At 36.1% G+C, this 25,425-nt stretch overlaps 1 protein-coding gene and 1 long non-coding RNA gene across 6 annotated transcripts in view; one reads left to right on the forward strand and one right to left on the reverse strand.

Moving 5' to 3' along the window:
* Nucleotides 1-25,425, forward strand: part of HECW2 (HECT, C2 and WW domain containing E3 ubiquitin protein ligase 2) — a 425,511-nt gene that overhangs the window by 381,707 nt on the left and 18,379 nt on the right. For all 5 annotated transcript variants that reach the window (XM_074302808.1, XM_074302811.1, XM_074302809.1 and 2 more), the window contains 6 exons: nucleotides 2,835-2,955; nucleotides 6,453-6,566; nucleotides 18,036-18,188; nucleotides 21,171-21,269; nucleotides 23,113-23,242; nucleotides 24,276-24,422. In XM_074302808.1, coding sequence (XP_074158909.1) covers nucleotides 2,835-2,955; nucleotides 6,453-6,566; nucleotides 18,036-18,188; nucleotides 21,171-21,269; nucleotides 23,113-23,242; nucleotides 24,276-24,422 — 764 coding nt within the window. The remainder of the gene's footprint in view (nucleotides 1-2,834; nucleotides 2,956-6,452; nucleotides 6,567-18,035; nucleotides 18,189-21,170; nucleotides 21,270-23,112; nucleotides 23,243-24,275; nucleotides 24,423-25,425) is intronic.
* On the reverse strand, nucleotides 6,474-12,890 carry LOC141562738 (uncharacterized). The gene is made up of 2 exons (XR_012488235.1): nucleotides 12,683-12,890; nucleotides 6,474-7,716 (listed from the first exon to the last, which is right to left on the reverse strand). It is a non-coding gene; the product is annotated as an uncharacterized LOC141562738 (long non-coding RNA).

The raw sequence follows: 25,425 nt of genomic DNA on the forward strand, positions 1-25,425 counted from the left end.
CAGCTCATACCCCTGATAGTTGACAATTTCAAACTCTCCTGTCCACTCAATCCCCTTCCCCTCCCCCCAAAATGGCAGAGAATTTTGTTTTTCCCCCTTGGTGAAGCAGCTAGCCACAAGCAGTACAAAGACATGTTTCCCTTTCCTTGTGACACTCCCCAAGTGAACCTCCTCTCTACTATCCCTCCAATATCACCATTGTTTGCCTTAGATGAAGTTTTGTTTTGTTTTTGTTTTGTTGGTGATGGTGGTATTGTTATATCTGACCACAGAGGTTTCCTGATTTCTGCCATCTTAAAACCAAAAGCATCTCTAACTTTTAAGACTAGAGCCATGAATAATCTGGCTTGTTTCTACCTATTCAACCTTATTTCCCCACTATTCCATGCTATACAATATCTACTTTCTTCACATGAGGAAATTCACTGCTCACAGCAAAGTGGATGTTTATTTCTACCTTTCTACTTAAATTCTCACAGCTTCTTCCCAATGGCCCTCCCCAACCACCAAGTTTACTTTCCTTCATTCCAATTGTCTAGATTCTCTTAATCCTTCAAGGCCCAAATCAAGGCTCTTTTTCTCTATCTGGATAACTCAAATGTATGCCATTAGGATGTAAACTCTTTGTTTTTGCCTTTCTTTGAATCCTTTGAGGTATATGGGGGTCCAGGGACTAGCATTTCTGTTATGGGGGCTTGCCAGATCCTTTTCAGGGCTGCTTAACTACCTTTGGTCTCCACTTTCACCCAACTTTCTGGCCCCAAGAAGCTAAGACATGTATAGCAGCCATACCCCTGTAAGAGCATCTTGGCCAAAAGGCTAAATCAAATTGAAGGTAATTGACAGGCTTCAAATCCATCACTAAGTTAGGAAGGTGTATACCCCAAGCATGAGAAGACTTATTCCAGTGGAATGAGTGGATGAATTTGTTGCAATGGCCTTGAAGATGGCTCAAGCAGAATATTCCAAGGTGATTGCCTTGGAATCCACTGCATTCTGGGGTCATCACCTATTCTGAATTTTGATGACTCGGGAATAGAGAGGGAGATTGACAATTCTGTGCAAATCTGCCTTGCATCAGTCCAAATTTGTGCATAAGACATCACCCTGTGATATCACCTTTGAAAATGAAGGATCAATGACCACAATCCTCTGCACACAGCATAGCACCTGGAAACATAGTGAAGGTGTGTTGACTGTCACAGGTTTTCCTAGGTGTATGGAAAATTGTATGAATCTTACACATACAAACACATGTGCTTGTGCACAAATTGTATGGAAATAACTCTTGCAATCACAGGGGCATGCTGAAGTCTTCAGTCTCTCCCATGATATATTGTAATTCCTCACAACAAAGAATGAGCATAAGCCAAAACTTTTTTTTGAAAACTTTTTTATGAAACTTAACTCAACTATTCTAGCCCATATTGATCTCCATTCCCACTCCCCTCAGTAAATTTCCACAAAACTCCCCTACTTCCACAATACAGAGTTGGAACGTTGAAAAGAAAGTTGATAAGAATCTCAGACTGGTTGTAATGTATTCTGTGTAAAAGCCACCATTGAGGAATAAAATAATGATAATAACCAAATTACATTTGTATAGCACTTACTATGTACCAAGCTGTGTTAAGTGCTTTACATTTAGTATCTCATCTGGCCCTCACAATAACTCAGGCAAGTAAGTGCTAGTGCTATTCCCATTTTACAAAGGAGGAAACTGAGGCAAGAAGAGCTTAAATGGTTTCCCAAGGTCACACAGCTTAAGTAAGTGTCTAAAGTCACAACAGAAACTCGAGTCTTCCTGACTTCAGGCCCAGTGCTCTGTGCACTGCACCACTTAGCTATCAGTACCTCGCACTTGCTAGAGGTGCTTGCTAAATATGTTTCCTCCCATCTTTCCTATTGTCTATTTGAAAGTTATGTATCTTTTTTGTTTTATTCATTTTGTGAGAAATTTTATTTTCTCTAGTGGAAATGTTCATATATATTTCAAAACTCTAGGTGTGACATCCACATTCTCTCTCAGTTTTGTGCCCCAGCTTGCTAGTCATCCATGAAACACTAAACAAGCTTCTCATGAAGAGGAAGTAGGTAGGGCCTCTTATACTGTTCATTAGCAGTACTTACTTACTATTGAATGACATTTAACACCCCTATGCTGTTTCCCCACCCAGAAGTAGTGTCCTTGGCAATAATGTCAGTTCCTGGTTTTATGTCAGGATTAAGTTTTACCCTATAAAATGTTTTGCTTTTTCTTATAGAATTATGTGTCTGAATTCACTTTTCGTAATGGGGCATGTTTGACAGAAGTTGATTTTATGGGGTAGTTCAGGGAGAATTATGAAAAGAAAATCCATTATTCTTGGCTTGTTATCCCACATTCTTTCATACTGTAACTCCCTGTTAAGTTACCATTATATCATCCCAGCATCAAGCTGAGAGATTCCACACACTGAACAGTGACCCATTGGAGCTGAGTTATTTGTCTGGCTCATGTTGGTTTAAGCTAAAGAAAAGAACATGTTTCATTAACACATTCTTACTGTTTTGTCTATTAAAATTTGGACTTGATAATTATTGACTAACATTGACATAATGACATATTTTGTAGAAAAGACATCAGTTGGGAGCTCTGTTAAGTTTAATTATACCTTTAACTTTAAAAGAGATTAAAATGACATGTTAACTGTGCTATCACCTTTACTTTATAATTTTGTTTTTAAAACCATAGCAGTCCTTTTTAAAATGATGACTTCTGGGAAGAGTTTTTCACTGTGGTGGTTACCTAAGAAGACTGGGCAACTCCAGTTTATTCTCTTTATGTTTTACAGGTACGCAGCGTGCCAATGCTCGAGCTCCCGCCCCTTATAAACGAGATTTTGAAGCCAAACTACGAAACTTCTACAGGAAGTTGGAAACTAAAGGATATGGGCAAGGGCCAGGGAAGTTAAAGTAAGTCACAATGATCAGTTAAACCAGATTTGTAGATTATTAAAGAATGACCTGTGTTTGGGAAACCACTAAAATGACTTTGAATGAATATGATCAGACATTACCTTAATCTTCCATTGGTGTCCTGGCATTATTCAATGAATTATATAAATACAACCAAATTCTGAGAATAAGTGCCATTAAGTCTTAAATAGTTTTGTTTATTTGCTTTAACATACCACCACTCACTGTGTTGCAAGAAAAAAAAATTACAGTTGGGGAGAGAACTGAATTTTTTCTCTTTTTAAAATTACATCTTTTCTCAACAGACAATGTATGCTCCACTTGCCTTTCAACATGTCATGAATTAAATTTTACTATTACCCATGTTCATCCTTGAGCATTAATAACTTTCATCTTCATTTCTTCCCACACAATAAAAAAATAATAATAGTTCATGTTTATAGATGATCTTACAGTTTACAAAGAAATCTTTAAATATCCTAAATGACTAAAAAATATTATTGCTCCTTATGCTTATCCAGCTTCCTTCATATTTGGGGCTACTAAAACAATGATAAGATTATGCCAAGAATCAGTTTTGAGGGTATAGGTAGAGGCTAATTATCATTATTATCAGTTGAGAATGCCAAAGGAGGGGAATTTTCCTGCTGATGTTGGACATTTCCAGCCATTCAAATGAAACAATGATATAGAAAGCAGCTTTTACTTTGAATTCAAGGTCAGATTAATGGACCACAGTCCCATTTGAAGACCTCTTGGCCACAGGTGGAAGTCTCATTTCTCCCCAATCCCATACTCTTTCCCAGGTGCTTACAAGATACCAAGAGTTAATATAAATGAATTATATTAGAATTATGGGATAGCAAGAGCTAAGCCATAATTCTAATATAATTCATAATTCTCACATTTATATAACACTTTACAAAGCATTTTCACATCTATAATCTCATTTGATCCTCACCAAAAGCCTGTAAGAAGAAGAGGCCATATATTATTATCCCTATTTTATAGTTGAGACTCAGAACACTAATTAACTTTCCCAGGGTTAACATATCTTAGTAAGTGGCAAAACCAAGACTCAGGTCCAGGTTGCAAATTCTGGTTCTAAATTCAGAGCTGTCTCTAATATACTGCTTCAGCATTTCACAAAGCAGCAGCTTTTATTCCTTTGCTGCCATGGATTTTCTTCTGCATTGAATTCTTAAAGAAAAGAAAAGCTAGAAACCCCCTTCTTGTTTCTCCTATTCCTGGATGATCAAGCTATTAGTCAGTATCAGGCAGGCCAGGACATTATTACACTCAACTGAAACCAAAAGCATAGAGGCCAAAAGATGCATCTGAGGCTGGTGAAGAAAGGAGAGAAGAAAAGATTTGGAAGTTGCCCCTATGTCCATCACTCATCCATCAGTCAAGTAAAAACTCCATTGTTTATAGGGAGAATCAGAAGAAATGAGCAGAGAGCAGAGAGTGGGTTATATGGGCTCTAGGACTTTGTGAGCAAAGACAAAAGCAAATCTTACCATCTGGAATATCATGATCCAGTAGAAAAAATGCTAAATTTATAGTCAGAAGACCTATATTCAAATCACAATTTACCACTATCTATCTGGGTGAACTTGGGAAACCATAGTACTTCTTGAACCTTTTTCTTTCTCTGAGAAATGAGTGGATTAGATGACTTCAGAGGTTTGTTCTAGTTCTGACTATAATCATTTCATCATTACCTAACTTGATAATGACTGATAATTCAAAAAAGTCCTAGTTTTCATGTGCCCCCAAATTCATTCCAGGGCCACATTTCTCCAATCCCTTCAGAGAGCTCTGCTGTTAATACATGTGGGCACTTCAGCTGCAGGGAATTGTCCCATCCTTGCATGACTCTCTGTAAGCCCTGTTGGGGACCACTCCAAAAGGGAGGAACAGGAGAATTACTTCAGGCAACTCTGTTGACCTTGGCAGCCACTTCCAGGGCCACCCACAAGGGCTCTTTTGCAAGAATGTCTAGCAAAACTCCTTCCATGCACATAGTTGACCCTATAAATGACTGAATTAAAGGTAATTGAATAAACTCAATGCAAACATGCTCAATATTGCATCAGTAATAAGAAGTATATGAAAGAGGAGTATCATCTTTGCCCACTTCATGCTTCAGGTAGTGAGATTTATAGAACCATTCATACCCTTAAAGCTGGAAGGGACACTGGAGGCCGTCTACTCTAATCACCTCATTTTTAGATCAGGAAAATAATGTTCACAAAAGTCTTGTGCAAGCTCAAACAAGAAGAGTCTGAGACAGAATTTGAACTATGTGCTCCTCCGACTCCAGAGTCAGGGTTCTCTTCACATTATCATCATGACCAAAATGGATATTTGTATAGGACTTTAAATTTTGCGGAGTGCTTTTACATATATTATTTCATTTGAGCCTTATAGTAATTCTGGGAGGTAGATGCTATGAGTCCTGCCCTGTGTACTTTGTTAGCGTTGAACTAACTGAAATTTCGAGTAAATTGACTTTCCCAAGGCCACATTGTTAATAAGAGCAAGATATGGTCTTTAGGCCCAACATTCTCTCTACCATAATACACCATTACTTCCCTTTTGTCATTTGTGTAATCTTCCACGTGTTGTCATTTGCTTTAAGTGCAATCTGCAATGTCCTTGTAATAAGTTTGATTGTGGTGGCTTAACCTCTGTCTGCCTTAATTTCCTCAGTTGTAAGATGGGAATAATAATGCCTAAATTCTCAAGTTGTTGGGAGGATCAGATGAGATAATACTTGTAAAGCACTCAGCACAGTCCCTGGCCTGTAATAGAGATTTTACAATTGTTAGTTGTTACTGTTATTATTACTCTTAATTCAAGACTTTAAATAAAACTCAACTTTACCTTTCTCCTAGTGAATGCTAAAATATGGATATTTGAATTTAGAACAGAAATTAAGAATCACTATAAACCTTTTTTGGAGGGATATTTTCTCTCATTCTCGTCTAAGTAATATCCTTCGGCACTTGGTAACTAAATCCCTTGCCTAAGTACAGTGAAGCCTACAACATTACCTAATGGGGTTGTAATTCCTTTATTAAACAAAAGTTTTGTGTGCTTTATTTGTAAGCATTTCATTCTTGGGCGAAAAAAATCATTTCACTTTGCACAATGGATTCTCTAGAGTTATTATTCCAGATCATAGGCAGGATGCTCTGCCTACCATCTTATATTCTCACATCTATTTAAAAAAATTACAGAACACTGTTGTGTTAGAAATGGCTGGTGATTTCTTTCCCAACAAATAAGCTAAGTAAATGGAGCTTTTAATTATCAAGTAAATCTTTTAAAAAGCATGATTTTATGTAGAGACACGTAATATTATATAGAGATAGCATATTTGTTTATATTTTATATACATATATAAATATATATTATATGTGCTTGTGTGTTTCCCCTCTAAGAAAAGTAATGGAAACTCTTTGTATTTTTAAAATTATTATGTACAGGTTAATCATCAGAAGAGATCATTTGTTGGAAGATGCTTTTAATCAGATTATGGGCTATTCCAGAAAAGACTTGCAGAGGAATAAGCTCTATGTCACCTTTGTTGGAGAGGAAGGGTAAGTAGAACAGAGAAGTGGCCTGAAGAGCACAAGTTGCCTGTTATGCAGCTGTGCCCGGATGTTTCACCACCATGTTGTGGTTGCCTGAAACAGGAAAGCATTCTGGCAGGAAATACCATTTATGTAAGCTTAAACCTTTAAACATGATGTCTTTCTTCCTTTCTTTCTCTCTTCTATCGCTCTGGATTTCTTTTCCTTTCTCTTTCTTCTATTTTTCTTGGCTTCCTCAGTTATTTAAAAATTATTTGACATTGAAAAGATTCTGAATGTTCAACTAAAAACAATTTCTGAGAGATTTTTGGCTCCCCTTTTTTTGAGGGGCAAGGTAGGGATTGAGGGAGGGAAGAATTTATATTTGATTGAATTTGCTCTTTAATCATGTACATTGAGGAAAAAGCATTACATAGTCTAGACAAGGCTAATTTTGCTTTTACTGGTTGAAATCCTATTATTTTACTAAGAGGTCCTTGTGAGCAATGTTTCTTGGGCCCCTCTCCCTAATTAACTCCACCTCCAGTTTCTCTGTTTCCTTGGGAGAGGAAGGAAATCATGCAAAATATCCACCTGACATAAACAGATGTATCAAACCTTTATGACTCTTCACTGAGTAAACAGCTACAGATAAGGATTAGGCAATAAAGGTGTCCAACACTCCCACACTGTTGAAGACTCTTGCAGCAACACAGACACAACAGTTGTCAAATTCTCATTTTGGAAGCCGCCATTTCCCATTGCTGTTCTTTCCTAGTCTCCTCAGTTTCAGTCTTGCATTTGATTTTTCAGGGGTGAGGAAGAATTTAGTGATCCCAGCCTTGAGTTGGAGGCGTGGTGAAAAATCTCAGAGCATCTTCTATCACCCCTTGTTCATTTGCATGGTTGGTTTTGAAGGCAGACCTCTCAGCCAAGTTTAGGGAAATCTGCCTGTTCTGTTCCTCAGGTGCTAGACAGGTCACTGTAAGATAAGGTTTCTTTACCTTTGGTTGTCTCCTAGGGCAATGATCCATGGGGATTGTTTTCTTATCCTTAGATCTCCTTTATCATTCCAGTTAATGACTGATTCTTACTGTTTTTTTTTTTTCATATTATATCATTGTAGTCTCTTCTTTCTGCAGTTGGACTGAATGTACCTTTTATAAGGCAGCCAACACTGTAAAAATGTGAAATTATTAACACAGAAACTAAATGATTTGAGTCTCATGGTTTTAATGATCAGGACTCCCAGAGTGTCACCCAGGGTTCATTAAAATGGCTAGGAGGCACAGGTGTGCCAGTGATAAATGAAGAAATATATTTGGCTTTAATACAGCTATGCACAGGATGTGAAATATGTTCTGCCTCAGCCAGTGAGGGGAGAATAAATTCCCTCACCTGACACCCCAATTTCCTTCCTACACAATTTCACCTACTATGGAACATTATTATGCCATAATGAGTATTAAACATGAAGCTGTGGCTCAAGTCTTAGCAAGCCATAGGTGAGAGATAGCATGGAAGGAGAACTGGATTTGGACCCAAAGACCCTGGGACCAAATCCTATCTGGAACACTTACTAGCTGTGTGATCCTAAGCAAGTCACTTTACACCTATGGGTCTCAGTTTCCTTATTCATAAAATGTAAGTAATGTATGTGATGATCTCTAAAGTTCCTTCCAGTGCTCCAGCTTTGAAGAGAACAGATTATTGTAATATTGGATTATCCTAAGCCAGCTTTCCCATAAACTGAACATGTAGCCTCCATCTCTACCAGCAGTGATAGAATAAATAGGTCTGGCACCCTTTTCTTTGATCACCTTGGATAATTTTTCCTTTTTCACTTCCCAGTCCCTCTCTTTTTCTAGAAATACAGCTGTGGTTGACCTACAGGAAACACAAGAAACAGGAGAGTTTGTAGAGGCTTTGACTATCCCATCCACAGTGAGCAGTTCCCAGGGCCTACTTTGGCTTATCCAGTAGCAATACAAACTTATATGAGTAAGACCAGCTGATTTCATGACCTCACCCCTAAGCAGCTGCATATGGAAGGAGATCCTGTTGATATCACTCTAGTATTATTCTGGAGTCTCTTTCTTAGATACATACAAAATCTTGGTCTTAAAGAGAAGTAAAATTGAGGAACAAATAAATTTTGAAAGAACAACAGGTCCTAAGAAGGAAAATAGGAACAACTAAAAAAAAAAAAAAAGCATTTATTTCTATTTCCCCAAATACATTAAATAATTAATAAAGATTATTAGTCTTTCACTCTGGTTTATACTGGGAATCCATGTTTATTTAAATATTTTTACTGAAGTAAAAAAAAAACAAGTCTTTACCACTTGCTATCTTTAGCTATACTGTTGCCCTTTAGAAATGTTTCCTTTTAATGATTTGAAAGCTTTAAATATGTATATCATTTTGTTCTATTGTGTAGCTATAATGATGAAAAGATTGAATTTCTTGCAGTTCCAGTTTGTGATAAAAATTTATCATAATTTTATAAAAGAATTGAGAAAAGTTTTCTGCATCCAATTTTTGGTGTCCCAAAACTGCAGTTTAAACTTCAAAACTAAGAATCAATCCCTCTACTTTACGGTTGTTCTTTGCTATTGCCTCCATTGACACAGAACAAGAATGATTCTTCTATACTTTCTCATGCTCTCTGATTCTCATGTAAGACTTTGTATAAATTTTCTTTGTGCCAAAGGGACTTAAGTGTATTCTTTTGATATAGGAGACATCTTGTACTATATGGCATCACCAAGAAAATTAATTAATATGAGAGGCTTTTATGTCAGCAACTTGTTTGGATTTAATCCTTCAAAATGTATATTTCTCAAATGCACCTCATAGCCTAATCTTATTATCCTGTAGTCAGCACTTTGTTTATCTGCAACATCATGATCTATGTATATATATGCATGTATAAATATGTATATGCAGGCACATATATAAATTTGCTGATGGGCACACTCAGTACATTGTCAATTTTGTTGCTTGGTATAATCCAGACCATTAGAGTACATCACTAAATGACAATTCTCCCTCCTTCCTCCCTCTGTAGCCCAAACCAAATTAAAATATAATTGGAAAATATTTGACATAAATAAATAAAATTACAATATAATATAAGTAATTTTTCTAAGTCAACTTGGCAGCTAGAGATCTATTTCTATTTGAATCTGATCCACTGATCTAGAAAATAAACATTTTTCATATACTTTGGTTTTGTTTTTCAAATTAAGATGGATGGGGGCAGCTATAGAACACCAGCCCTGCAGTCAAGAGAACCCGAGTTCAAATTTGACCTCAGACACTTAACACTTCCCAGCTGTGTGGCCCTGTGTCACTTAATCCCCATTGCCTCCACAAAAATTGATTAATTAATTAAGATGGATGAAATGTTATCCCTAAAAGACTAATCATGTCACTGAGGCATGCCTGGGGCATTATTTGGCTTGTGGGAATGGAACATTTGGAAAGCAAGTTATTCTTCAGTTTGGGCTTTGTAGGAGATATTGAACATTTTAGAGCAATCAAGCAACAAAGAAGCATTTATTAAAGATTTTGCTGCTCAGACACAATTTACAAAGGAAGTGGGGTTGGGGTAGACTTATAATAGCAGACAGTGATTGCTTTAAAGGTTCTTTATTCTTCTGGGAAAATACTGTATATAGTCAGATAAGTAAATTCAATTACTTCAATAAGCAATTTTACATAAGATAAGGAAATTTAGCATATAAACAATTAAAAATACTGGGGAGAAGGCACTAAAAACTAGAGCAATCACTCTTAAAGGTGATACTTTAGCTGAGCCTTGAAGAGACTTACAAGTTAGAAGACCCAAAGCCAGAGAGGAAGAACATTGTAGGTTCTGAGGACAGCCTTTGTAAAGGCATGAAAGTGGGAGGTAGATAAGCATGCACTGGGGACAATAATATAACTAAACTACTTTGTCTGGGCCTTATAATATAATAGGTTAAAGCCAGATCAGATCAGGAAGGTTTTAAATGGCGAACAGAGAATTTTAATGGCCAATAAAACTTCTGGAGCATAGTGAATGACATGGTCAGACCTATTCTTTGAGAATATCATTTTGGCAGCTGTGAAAAAGATAGATTAGATAGGAGAGAATCTGAATGAAGGAAGACCTATGAAGAGGCTATTGCTATGTCTAGTTTAAGAAGTGTAGAGATCCTAAAGTAGGGCAGTTGCTATGTGAGGTAAGTATATCTCTTTGTTTTGTGCCTAGCTCAGTGTTAATAACAATCAATCCACAAGCATTTATTAATTGACTTCTCTATGGTTGCATCTGCCACAGGACATTTTTACATACATATGGGAAACACCTTGTCTGAGAAAAGCATTAAGCTTATATTATTAAAACTTTTTGATCAACTGAATGACTGTGAAGAGGTGTTCTACTGTAAAAGTCATATACAAAAGTCAGCCAGTTACTTCTTCAAGTTTTCATTAAAGAAACCCAAGGCATTTAGGAACAAATCATTTTCATAAAGAGTCTTTAGAGATGAAAAAATAGAGAGCATGGGATTAGAATCCTGCGATCAGAGATCAAATCTCAGTCAAGTGACTGAACATTTCTGTAACTCATTTTCCTCTTGTGTAAAAGAAGAGAGTTGGGGAAGGTGACCTTTGGGACTCTTCTCTAGTTCTAGATTCATGATCTTATGAGCTCATGATGATTGGTGATTGCTGATGTCTTCTTCTCATTTGTCTTTCCCCTCCTTAAGTAGAAGTACTACTTTCAACAGTTCTCATTCTTTTGGAATCTTCCCCTCTTTGAGGTATCTTGAAAATTATTCCATCATACCTTTAAATTATCCCCTCCTAGACCTATTTCTTCTGTATACATTTGATTAGATTCAGCTGTTTTCCATAACTTTACCTTAAATAATTTTGCCACTACCTTGCATTGAAGTGGTAGCTCTCCAATGATAAATAGAATATGCAAATTTAAAATAGATTTCACTTCCTAGAACTCCCAGAATTATAGTCTCTGTCTATAAAAGTTACATTTTCTCTTTTTTTCCCCTCCTTGCCTTTAGGTACCTCCTCACCACCTTCCCCTTGACTGATTTTAATATTGTTAAATTTTAATTAAAATGTTTTAGTTGTTCACTTGTTTCAGTCATATCTGACTCTTCATGATCCTGTTTGAAATTTTCTTGGCAAGGATAATGAAATAGTTTACCAGATCATTTTACAGATAAAGTAACAGAGGCAAATGGGGTTAAAGAACTTACCCAGCATTGCATAGCTAGTAATTTTCTGAGGCTGGATTTGAACTCAAATCTTCCTGACTCCAGGCCCAAAATCTATCCATTGTAGCTGCCACTTAGTTAAAATTAGGACTGACCCCAGTTATCTGCTGGAAATATTCCTTCCATATTCTTACTGATATTAATTACTCTGATTAATAAATAAATTCGAACTGATATGCAAATAAAGGGAGACGAGTTCAAATTCTATAAACACTAGCTGTATCCCTGTGATTAAGTTACTTAACTGCTCTGTGCCTCAGTTGCCTCATTTGTAAAATAAGAAGCATGTACTTGATGTTCTTTAATTACTACTATGAGTATGACTACAATGGCAGTGACTAAGATAACAACTTATAGCACCTATATAGCATTTTAAGGTTTGCAAAGGTCTTTTCAAATATTATATCCTTAAAACAATCCTGGGAGATAGAAGATTATCTTCAATTTCTTCCAGCTCTAAAGCTATGCTCCTATGAACCTTTAGGATCTTATTTTTAGTAGACTAGCAAGTATAGAAAGAACAAAAAGTTTGCTGAGAGAGAGCAAGCTGTCCTTGAAGCTGAAGTATAAGGGATACTGTAATTCCTACTTATGATAGATCATAATCAAAGGAAGATTGCAGCAAGATAAATGATAAAAAAAATGTGTAATCTGCCCTTTGCAGAGTGGCTCCAGGAGATATTTAAGTTGAGATCATGTGAATTCTTGGAGTGTCACAGATGCCTAAATTAAAAAAAAATGCTTCCAGAACCACCAAGAATTTTTCAGTTGTATCAGTATCATCACTCTGACTCTGGAATCACTACATCTGCCTACAGAAGACTGTTTTTCAGTGAATTTGCATCTGCTGCTTACCTCTTGAGTAATGTTGAAGCTTGAACTCGGAGTCTGTATAACTTGAGTTTAATTTTCCTTCACATACCAGCTCTGTGGTCCTGCACAAGGCATCCGACTCCTCTCTGTTTCCTTATCTGTAAAAATGAAAGGGTGAGGTTGAATGATCTTAAAGCCATTTATAGCAGCCTAGTTAGCTGAACAATTTCCTTTTAACTCTGTTGCTTGATTTATTGCAAAAGGATAAGTAGTCATCTGAGTTGGTCATAGTTGGAAGTTTTATTCATGCCACTAAAATCCTATTCAACTTAACAGGTTGGCTGTCTTTGCCAGGGAGCAAAAAGGGAACTGGAATTGTGCAGTGGCCCGTAACTAAGTCATCTTGACAGAACATGGTGGGAAAATGTGCATTATGCTTGCCTTGTCTCAAGCTCCCACAAGCGTACTAGCAATTGCTTTGCGCTCATAAACAGTGAAGTGCCACATGTTCTTCCAACATATTATTTTTTTTGGAACTAAAGATTGCATATTATGCCCTAAAGAGTCAGGGATGTGTTTGCGTGGAAAGGCAGAGAAGGTAGCTTGTGGTCTTGTGCTACACTCTGGATGAGCCCTTTTCCTTCTTAGAACCCTTTAGCAACAAAGGTGTAATAGTCTGGAAAAAGATCATCTCTTTTCACCTCCCCCTTTTCCCTATTATGGCCAACCCTGTAAAAAAAGGTGCCTTTCTTTTAGATGAAGAATGAGTTCATTATTAGTCATGTATAATCAAATGATGTCAGTCACTCAGCTTGCAAAGCCATGTTTCAAACAGGGAGGGGATGGGTGCAAATAATTTTAGTTTGGGGGTTTCAGAGCAGTCGGATTCCAGGCCACATTTCATTTTGTTAGGCTCCCCACAAGATGGGTAAAAGGATGCATCTAAAGAGGAAGAGAAACTGAACTAATAACATTTACAGAATGAAATGTAATCCTTCATGTTAAGCCCAGACTGCCTTTGGGAAATTAGTATTTCTAGTTTTTATTGATACTAATAGCTCATACGTATATGGCCCTGTGTAGTTTACAAAGTACTACTATCATCAGAAGAACCCAGGGTAATACTAGTGTTAAATGCTATTCGCCTCAGTTTAAAGACGAGAAAACTGAGATTCATAAAGGTTGACAATAGTCCATAGCTAGAGTCAGAGCTCCATCTCAAGTCAAAAAGACCTGAATCTAATCTCAGACATTTACTAGCAATGTGATCCTGGTGAGCAAGTAATTTAACCCCAGTCTGCCTCAATTTCCTCATCTGTAAATTGGGCATAATATCTGCATCTATTCTTGAGGATTTTATGAGGATAAAATAAGGGAATATTTGCAAAGTACAGTACTAACTTTTAAATACTTTATAAATCATAGTTATTACTAAACCACATTGCATATTCTATATAAATCATTTATTATGTTATCATTATTCATAATAATAATGGGGGCAACATGGTTAGATGAAGAAGGCACTAGACTTGAAGTTTTCCTTAGATTTTCCTCAAACCTGGGTTCAAATCCTGTCTTGGATAGTTAGCACCTGTATCATCCTCACCAAGACACCTCTTACTCTGGACTTCAGGGTCCTGAGGAGATGTACTCAATTATCTCTAAGTTCCCTTCTGCCATATTTCTATCAGCTATCACCTCATGATAATAGCTGATATTTAAATCACACTGTAAAGTTTGTTAAATGTTTCGCATGCATTATAAAATTTAATTCTTGTAACATCCCTTAGTTTCCTCATTTGTAAAGTAAGAGGGTAAACTAAGATGACTCCAATATTTTACACAAAGTCTAGTAAGTGATTAATAAATGCTTGTGGGCTTAATTTGGCTCTATGGCTCCTTACTATTCTAGGTCTGGGATCTTGAGATCTTATTTATGATCATAGCTTTCCAAAGAAATAAGCATTACAGACGCTTTTATCTCCACTTTCCAAATAAGGAAACTGAGACAAAATTCAAACTTTTCTCTTCTCATGGAGGGGTCTGCCTTTGTTCCATTGTCCTGCACAGCCCCTCCTAAGCAAAAGACTATGAACTGTGATTCCTTCTTAGTAATATTGGCTTTAAACCAAGTAATGACAAGCTGACTTACTGTATTCTTCAACATTTACCTTGGCTAAAGGTATCTCTCCACCAGATGCCTAAATAAGTCAAACCCTGCTGAGGAAAGAGAAGGTTTCTGTGATCTCAGCTCTGATTTGGTGAACTAACATTATGCTTCAGTAACCTGCTAGGTCTTTTTAGATAATTCAGTAATTAGTATCATGCGTATATAACTGTGACAGGGTGAACTCAATAGCAGTGTGCCTCCAAACTGACATAAAACAGTTAAAGAACAATTTTTCTATCTCAAAGCCAATATCCAGGAAATGATTTTCAGAATTTTTTTTTGTTGTTGTTACATCATTTCCTTTGCATTTATCACTTGGATGTTCCATTTTCAGTGATTCTTAGTTGGGGGGAAAAACTCATCAAGCCATACCAGAGCCCCCACATTTTGTGTGGTATGTCAAACAGCATAGTACTACAGTGATGTTAGTCAGATGCCTGAATAACACTTCCCAGAACTTAAACCACACTGCTACCATAGGACATCTGCATTTGGATGTTCTTCGTTGCAGCTGTTGTGTGGCTACATGCCTGCTGTAATGAGCTTCTGAATTTCGATGCCAAGGATTTAGCTGTGGAACCAACCCGACTGGCAGAACAGGAACGCAACAAATGATCCATCTGATATGAGTCATATTAACTCTTTGTATAAAAGATGCTGTTGAGAAAGGATAGAAATAGCCTAGATGGAGTGCTGCTCTGACATGTTTGTTCAGTTAAATATGTTGGAGTAGTCATCTTGCTCTTCAAACTACCTCAAGTTTTGTCAATATTTAGGATGACAAACACAACTAAGTACCACTTGCTTACAAAATAAGTGTTGACCTCAGTGGGAATCTGTGACTAATTCCAGAATTAAAGAATGGGTAGATGAAAATTTGCCTCAGAAAAAAAGGATAGTTTGTCTTGGTTGAACTGTTATTGATGGTTAAGTTGGTTCTCTCTGGGGGGGAAAAATCTGTTCTTTTTTATTTTGCCCCATTTGATTTATACTCTGACCACAGTAAAGAGACCAAAACAAAGAAGCCAGTTTTCAACATTTTAAAGAGTTTATTTGAATGTTACAAAGAACTAAGCTTTTAAGGCATATTCCAGTTATGAGATTTCTGCAAAATGTTGTTTGTTTTCTTTTTCTTGGGGCAGTGGTGAGTAGCAAAAACATCTCATGCTGCTGAGCTCGTATAGGTCCTGAAGGAAAATTGCAGTCCCACTCATTCCTTCATTGATTTGTTCAGCCAACATTTTTTGAGCACCTACCTACTTACTCTGCATGATACTCTATAAGACTCCTAATAAAAATGCAAATGATGTTCATTTTTTTTCTTCAGAAAGCAACAGAAATTTCTGTGAAAATGCTACCAGAATAAAGTCAAAGGACAATGAGCTCTGCTGATGTTTCAGAAATAATATGACAGCTAAATTTTAAGCAGGAAAAAATGGTTTCATTTTACACGTTAACCTCCTTTGTACAAAAACAATACTGCATAAATGTGTATAGCATTTATGCATTTGCTTCATGTTCAGCTCTCTATATTCTGTATGTGGTGTCTCAAGATCTTTGAAAGCAGAGACCATGTCTGTTCATATAGTCTCTAAAGCAATACCATACAGAGAGATTTAATCAAGAAACTACATTAGACATACGAGTACATATGATTGGATTTTTTGTCTCTTTATCTGATGCTTTTCTGAATTCTTTTTCATTTTCTTGAAGTAATGTAACCCAAGAGATTGAGCTTCATAATAAATAAAATGAAGGAAGTGAATGACTTTTTCTGCTCATCTTCCCACCACAGGCCTTTCTCCTTCCCAGTTGTGCCACAGTGAATTTCTCAGTGAGGTTGTTTTGTTACTTGGTGCCTACCTCATGAATAGTATTAATAGATCTGCATCCTCTTTTTTCTTCTCCAGTCTGGTAACTTCAGCCACAGCAAACTCTAGTTGTTTCATCCAGACCATTACAATCTCTTCACTCATCCCTTTGAAGTCAGCAGTATCACCCTAAGCCTACCAAAATCTTCTTCTCCACATTCCATTGTGACACTGCTTTCCTCACACATAGTTGTTCTAATAGAGTGTTATGGATCAAGTTTGAGATCTTCATCCTCCACTTCAAAAACACTTTATTAGGCAACAGCCTAGCACTTCTCATCTTCTGTGTCTTTTTCTAATCCCCAGGCTATCTCTAACCTTGTCTCCTCTAATTTGCTTTAAACCTTGATCATTTGAATCCAAACATTCCAGTTCTTCTTTGATCATCTCGGATATCCTTTGTCTCTGAAATTCCCATTTGGCCATTTGTCAAGCTCTCTCTCTCTCTCTCTTCCTTCGCCAATGAGTAAAGGTGAAAGAAGCTCTTCATTCCACAGTGGATGAGAAGTTTCTGAAATCAGGCCTGGTATAATAGAAATCACCCTTGAATTTATATTTTTATTTTGTTCCTCTTGTTATCTTTATGCCATTGGGCGAGTTACTCCCTTTCAGGCCTCCATTTTCTTGTCTATAAAATAAGGATTTTGTACTGGATCATCTTCAAACTCAAAGTCTACGGTCCTAGAATATAAGGGCTCCATGATGGCCTTCCTGAATAATTGAAAAGAGACTGAAAATCTCTCCTTTTCACAATTCCAAATCATTTACTTTATTACTTTCAGTTCTTTAATTTCATTAATGTGTGTACTCACTTTGCATACATGGATCACAATCCTGCCATATCATCTCAGCCTGGGAGAAGCCATGAGCCCTACATAGAAAACACTTCCCTAATATGCTTTGAAGTCCTCTTCTAATTCTCTTAATTTCTTGAGGGACACCAAGGTAGCATCAAGGTGATCTATTGTCTTTAATGCTCATTCCCCACCTGGGTCAGTGCTCCTTTCTAGCCATACCGCCTTCTTGAATAATACATTTTGTTATTTAAGAGTTTCTGAACATAATATGAATGACATCATTAATGTGTTGTTTCTCTTGTGTATTTAACATTTCTTTATGTTTTCTATATATTTTACATCTATCTGCAGCATTGTTTTGAGTTCAGCATTTGAGAATTGGAAGTGCAGCTGTTTCATGAGGCATCTGTAGTTCTTGATAGAGTGACTCAACTACCTTTGTGTTCCTTAATAGATAATTAATAAGCATGTCTTGGTGATGATGAATTATGTAAACTATATTTGCTACATTTAGCACTGGGTGGGAAAAAACACTAACTTTTTGTTTGTTTTTATAGGCTGGATTACAGTGGACCTTCAAGAGAGTTTTTCTTCCTGGTATCCAGAGAACTCTTTAATCCATATTATGGCTTATTTGAATATTCAGCCAATGATACATATACAGTACAAATAAGTCCCATGTCTGCTTTTGTAGACAATCACCATGAATGGTAAGTTTGTGGGGTTTGAGAAATTGTGCTTTCCTCCATATGCTCTAATTTTGTTCAGATAGATATCCACTTTAATTATTGATTAAAACCATAATTTTGCTTAGGAATCTGATTCTTTTATGGTTGAGTTTAAATACATAGATATCCTCAACATATTGAATTATTATTTTTATAGGTCAATTTTTAATTAGGCTGCTTGAAACATAGAACACATTATCTATGAAAAAAACATTTTATGAATTATGACAAGTTTCCCGGGCTAGCCTACAAAAGATTATTTAAGCCATTTAGTTGATGTAGTACAAAAACTGAAAGTGCAAAAACATGGCTTGGAGAATAGAGTTAGCCTGAGAGTCAAGAGGCCTAGGTTCAAGGCCATTTCTGCCACCTACCAATTCTGATATTTATTGTCTCTGGTTTTGTTTTTTGTTGTAATTCTACAAGATTGTATGTTGCAGAGTAAGAACCTGCATTGGCAGGGAAGATTTCTCACTAGAAGTTCATCACACAAATGAAATCACAGATCTGATTAAAAAAAAAAAAAAAAAAAACAACTACAAATGATAATGTTGAGTTCTTCTGTGCTTCCTCCGCCTTGAGAAGAGCAGGGAGTACCTTAGGAAATTAGCCTTGGGAAGACTCTTGAGGACAGCATCTGGGGAAGTTTGACAGCCAAAGGATTAGAGCTGGTCCCGAATCTACAGATGTAGTTAATTATGATCAATAAACATTTATTAAGTGCCTGCTGTGTCAGAACTTATGTTAAGCTCTCAGCAAGCCTACACACTAATGGTCAGACAAAGTCGAGGTGAAACAGAGACATTAGGAATTCTTCAGCTGAAGGACCCACATGTACAAAAATGTTTGTAGCAACTCTTTTTGTTGTATCAAAGAATTGGGAAATGAGTAAATTTCCATGATTTGGGGAATGGAATATTGTTGCTCTATTAAAAAAAAATGATGAACAATCTGATTTTGGAAAGACCTGGAAAGATTTATATGATGTAATACTGAGCAATACAAACAGAACCAGGAATATATTGTACACAATAATAGCAAGAATGTGTGTTGATCAACTATGAAAGACTTGTTTCTTCTCAGTGGTCCAAAACATTCCCAATAGACTTTGGATAGAAAATCTCATCTGCATCCAGAAAAAGAACTATGGAGACTGAATATAAATCAACACATGCTATGTTCACTTTTTTCTATTTTTTTTTTCCCTCTCCCATGGTTTTTCCCTTTTGCTCTGATTTTTCTCTCCCAACGTTATTCCTAAAGCAGTGCGTATTAAAAATAAATAATTAAAAAAAAAAAAAAAAGGAATTCTTCAGCTGGCTGAGTAAGATGTGGGGAAGGAGAGAGGATTATAGGCCCAGAGGAGAAGTCGCAAAGTTGGTGAGAGTGCACTCTCTCAGCAATGCCACCAAAAATAAAGAATGCTAATAGGAATGGCTAGTCATTACAAATGCTAATTTGTAAATCAATAGTTTCTAAAATGAGCACTGCTTTCATAAAATCTTAAGAAAAAAAAATCTTTTATGATAATTTCAGATTAAACTTATTTTTAAAATTAAATTATTTAGTTTCAAGATTTTTTTTCCAAATCCCTTCATCCACGGACATTAAAATTTTCAAGGCATCACTTTTTGAGAGTGTTTATTTGTTTTATACTGGGTGCAAGGGATAGAATATGATATAGCCATATACTGAGAGAATATTCATGACCCTTTTTTGCCAATATCTTGAGAAAAAAGTCTAATTATTGTTTAGAGGTTAGTCTAATTATCACCCTAACATCACTTTAGTTACCATTTACAATGCAATCTCTGGTGTCTACTAAACATTTGGTGAGAGGAATATAACTGGTAGAAGAAATAATAATGGACAAACTATAACTCTTAATATGTCTCATATCAGCTGCTGTTCTAAAGACTGACTTTGGGAAGCCATCAGATTCAATTACTGGAAGCATCATTGATCTTGAAATATTGATCTTAAAATAAAGAGAACATTTCAGTCAGTTAAAGTGTATAATATCAGTTATTTTCAAGAAAGTTTCCCAAATAAATCAGAATGAATTATGCCTTGAGGTATTTAGAAGAAGGTGCATTTTCTGTGGGAAATCCCAAAAACTTCCTTAAGCAAAAATTTTCATTGCCCTAAAGATTGAGAGGATAACCATCATAATTACAGAGGAGGGTGAGAGAGAGAGAGAGAGAGAGAGAGAGAGAGAGAGAGAGAGAGAGAGAGAGAGAGAGAGAGAAAGGAAGAAAAGGGGAAGTTCTGCCAAGTAGGATATTTAGTTGTATACCAGACTTACAGAGAATGAATTAGTGCTAAGTAGATACAAGCAAAATAAAGGTAGCATCAATCTGAACAAACTAAAAGCAGAATCAGTACCATTCTCCCTGTCATAGGCTACCTTAAGTGGTAACATCTTAACATCTTAAGTGGTAGCCCTCAGGGATTTCTCACATGCCAAAGAGCAACTTATGTTGGCAAAACAGATGGTGAATGTGGAATACTATTTATACTACAAAATCTTTGACTATTCAATAATAGGTATTATTTATAAAGTGTTTGCTATGGGCAAACACTGTGCTAAGCATTTTAAAATCATTATTTGGTCCTCACCAACAACCCTAGGAAGTACATGTCTTTATTATGCCTATTTTACAGATGTAGAAACTGAAAGCAAAAAGGGGTTGGTAACCCATACAAGCTAGTAAGTGTCTAAAGCTGGATTTGAACTCAGGTCTTCCTAACTCTAGACCCAGCATTCCTTTCACTGAGCCACCTTGCTACTCAAATAGCAAAGATAATTAAATCAAACAAATTTGACTTGGTGATCGATGTGTGAATTATTAGCCTAATGTAGGCCTGGTTAGTCTAATATATGAACTCCTTGTGATCATGTAGAACCACTTAATAATTCACTAACCCAGGTCATGTGATCTGCTTCCTATTTTTCTTGTTCAGGTTCAGGTTTAGTGGTCGAATCCTTGGCCTTGCACTGATACACCAGTATTTGTTAGATGCCTTCTTCACACGACCATTTTATAAGGCGCTCCTCAGAATGTGAGTAAAAGTGTTTTGATTGGTCTTTTAATCAGCATGGAAAAAAATACAGTATTTCCTTTTTTTTTTTTTTAATGGAAAATTCCTGTTGTCCAAGTCAGTGTTTCCCTATCTGCTAACAATCTTCATTGTGCCCTTGTTTTTATAGCTGCACAAATTTTCTGAAACTAAATAAGTTTTGAAGTTTTGTTTATTTGTCCGACTATATTCTCTTCTTCTCCCCCTTTATTTCTGGATTGCATACAAAATCTTAGTTTTGCTATCTTCTGAACCATTTTATCTTTCTCATACTTGGTAACACATGTTTCTTCAAAACAATTGTACTTCAAATGCAGCTTTGGAATGCTTATGGCATTAATTCAGATTATTAATAGAATAGTTGTGGGTTAGTCTTTATGACTCACAGAGTCCTCTTCCCTTTGAGATGGATTTTATACTTCACATTGATGCAAACTTTAAATTACTCTTGGCTCACTTCTCATCTCCCATGGCCCTTTCTATGTCTTTGGGATACTCTGCTTGCTCAAAGCTCTCCCTTTGTGAAAGGAAAGTTAAGATTTATGGAGGGAGGTACAAATAAAACTTCCATGGGAAGTTTCAGTACTATTATAAAAATGAAAGACTGCAGCTAGCAATCTTTCTTTGGAGCAAACAGCTGGTTCTGTCCTATAATAAGCAGTACAATGCAGAGCCAAGCACAAGTAAGCAGTATTTTGTTCTGCTTCTGGGACAAGTAGAAATTACATGAGGAGATCCTAGCAGAAAACTATCAACCCATATTCCTCTTCACCTTTGACCATTAGTTCATCCCTATACCAACCTAACTTCTCTATCATCTTTAAAGTAAATCCCTGACACTCGGAAAGAGAATTTCCGAACAAAAAACTGGAAAAATGTTATAATACCCAATAGGAAAAGGTAGCCTTGAAAGATAGTTGATTGTTGAATTGAAGACATAGTATTTTCTTCTTTCCTTTTAGCTTCTTTTTGAGGATGGACTGACATTCTCAGAAGCAATATGAATCATTGCTTGCTTATTATTCCCTTCAAACAGTCTTTACTTCATTCAAACTGGCCCTCCATCTCCCATGTCAGTGGCTAAAAGCCAATCATTTCTTACTTCTACCCCTTAAAATCTTCCATTTCCTTCAGGGCTTGGCCCAGGCTTTACCTCCTAAATAAGTCCTTTCCTGATCTCAACAATTGCTGGTATCTTTCCTTCCTCCACAACTGTAAATGTTGTCCTTCACCCTGTACTTCATAGAATATCAACTGTTTGAAGGTAGGGACTTTCAGAATCCCCGGGCCTAGCACTTTGTAGGTACTTAATAAATGCTATTTGATTACCTATTTGATTTTTATTCTAGCTTCCTATATGCCCTAATAGTTTTGCTACTATTAGTACACTTTCCACATTTCAAACTCATTGACTTCTAGGTGGATATAATCCAGTTCTTAGTCTCTCTATATTGAGAGATCAATATTGTCAGGTTGTATGGTTTGTGGTAACAGTTCTGGATGGGTGATAGGGGAGCTGAATTTTAGTCAGAATTTTGCTGTTAAGTATCTCTGGGTAAGAGTACTTCACTAAATCCCTCTTGAGTCTCAGTTTCTTCCTCCATAACATAAGAGCATTGAAATAGAACATTTTTACAATCTTGACCATCTCTAACCTCTATCACCTTTACAAAGTTTCTTAAATTTTTCTCACTAGCTCTGTTTTAGACTCTAAATAAACAGAAATCTAGGAATCACTGCTGCTCAATTCATCTTTTTTCCTAATGTCTGTCAATGTTTACTAATAACATTTTATAATTTTTCATTTTCCTCTTTGACATATTAGTCTGTGTGATTTGAGTGATCTAGAATACCTTGATGAGGAGTTCCACCAGAGCCTTCAGTGGATGAAAGACAATGACATACATGATATCCTAGACCTCACCTTTACTGTAAATGAAGAAGTTTTTGGACAGGTATGTGCATGCTAAAACATTGTGGCCAGATTCTTTATTTGCTTTGTTAGAGTTTATTGCTAGATGATCAACTATGGACAAATATTGGGCATGGCTATTCTTGGTTTAGTGTGACAATTACTAAATTGGGTGAGTGTGTTCATTTACTTTGTGAAGGTATGTTTCTTATTGCAGAGGCTGTGTCTAGTAACAATGCTATCACAGAAGGAAAAGAACTAAATAACAGCGTATTACATGTATTGTTAAGTTATCCTTATTGTTTTCAAAAGTACAATATCCAGTATGAGCTACTTTCTATATTTCTAATATATTTTTAAAGCCCTAATTTTCATGGAGCCCACATACTGAATACATTTTTATATCCAGTTATAAATCAGACAGGAAAATGCAGTTGTAAAATGAATAGAATCATAGATGTACAAAATAGAATTGGTAGCATTGGTATATATTGTCCTCTCAGCATTAGTGTGGGTGGGGCCTCAGTGATTTCTTTCATTAATATACTTAACTGTTAGTTTTTTTTTTTTTTTTACCAGAATTCATACTATATTTTAAACTTTGGTCTTCATCTGGATATAAATAATATATAAAAATAAAAGTATATATCAGCATAAATTAATATAAATCTCAAAGTTAAATCCTCATTTAAACATTAGGTAACAATACATCATAAGTGCTAGACCATATTAGGATTTATTAAAAGACTTCATCAGCCATTCAGATGGCAAACAGCCATAATCTCAAAGAAGGTCAGGCTAATTAAAAGGAATCTGCTAATGGATGTATCGTTTAATGAGAATTAGAAATAAGTACAGATAATCAGCTATATGAGATTTACTAAGTGCTCACTGTGTACATAGCATTGGGTAAAGGTCTCTTGTAAATAAAGTATGGAAGACACAATTCTTAGACTACAGAGATATCTGCAATTATATAGATTAAAGTAAAGTGTTTTCATGCTATTGGTAATGGTTTCTTTTGCAGTACTTTAACTCCATTGAAAATACTTATGTAAATACTTATTTGTTCCAAGATCACTGAACGAGAATTAAAGCCAGGGGGTGCCAATATCCCAGTCACAGAGAAGAACAAGAAAGAATACATCGAAAGAATGGTTAAATGGAGGATTGAGAGGGGTGTTGTACAACAAACAGAGAGCTTAGTACGAGGTTTTTATGAGGTAAGGAAATTGGGCCTTGGGGTGCATGCTTTGAATTTTGGTTTCTACAGATGTCAAAATCTATTTTTTTGTGTCCACAGATATCACATTTTATCTCTACTACTATGAAGTATTTTCTTTTTACATAAAATATTTGTTATTAAAATTAATTTTATGGGGAATATTCTTTGATTATATGAAAATTTTTCTGAAAAAAAAATGGGTTGGGTAGGTTGGGTGGATTGTTGAATTCATGGAATTCTCTGGTTCAAGAGGTCTTTGAGTTCAATGTTTAGACTAGAATTTAAGTAGGATTTGATGATTTAATGACCACTAATATCATTTTAAGTCATGCATGCTAAGATATGGGTAATCGAATCTCATGCTTAAGGGTGTGAAATGATCACACCTAATGGTCAGAACAAACTAGTTATATGTTCCATGAGGTTTTTACTTCAGAAGCCACTAAGATCCTTTTTAGGAGAGAGAAGCAGATTGAACCACTCATTATTTTGTAGTATGGAAAATTCTGATTCTGAAAGGAAGTATTTTGATTTAACTAAAATTTCCCTAACACTCATATGGATATGTGGTCTCATACATGTGAGTATCCCCTGCAGCAAAAGAGTCAGCCAGTCAACAAACTTTTATTAAATGCTTTCTTTGTTCCAGACACAACACTAGAGACACTAGTAACCATGTAGATACAAGACATATGCAGTGAAAATGGGGATAGTCTCCGAGGGAAAGCAGTAACAATACATGGAGAGAGATTAATGAAAGGATTAATACAGAAGGTAGTGTTTGAGCTGAGTCTTCCTATCCAGGAAAGCCAGGAGTCAGAGATGGAGGAGTAGCCTAGCCATGGGGGACAGTCAATGAAGAAAGAACAGTTGTGAGATGCCATGTTATCTATCAAAAATAGAAAGAAATCCAGGATTGCTGAATTACAGAGTATATGGAGTACATTAAAATATAAGAAGACTAGAAAGGTAGAAAGAAGCCAGGTTGTGAAGAATTGTAT

This window comes from Sminthopsis crassicaudata, chromosome 3, assembly GCF_048593235.1.
Source record: "Sminthopsis crassicaudata isolate SCR6 chromosome 3, ASM4859323v1, whole genome shotgun sequence".
Lineage (NCBI taxonomy): Eukaryota > Metazoa > Chordata > Mammalia > Dasyuromorphia > Dasyuridae > Sminthopsis > Sminthopsis crassicaudata.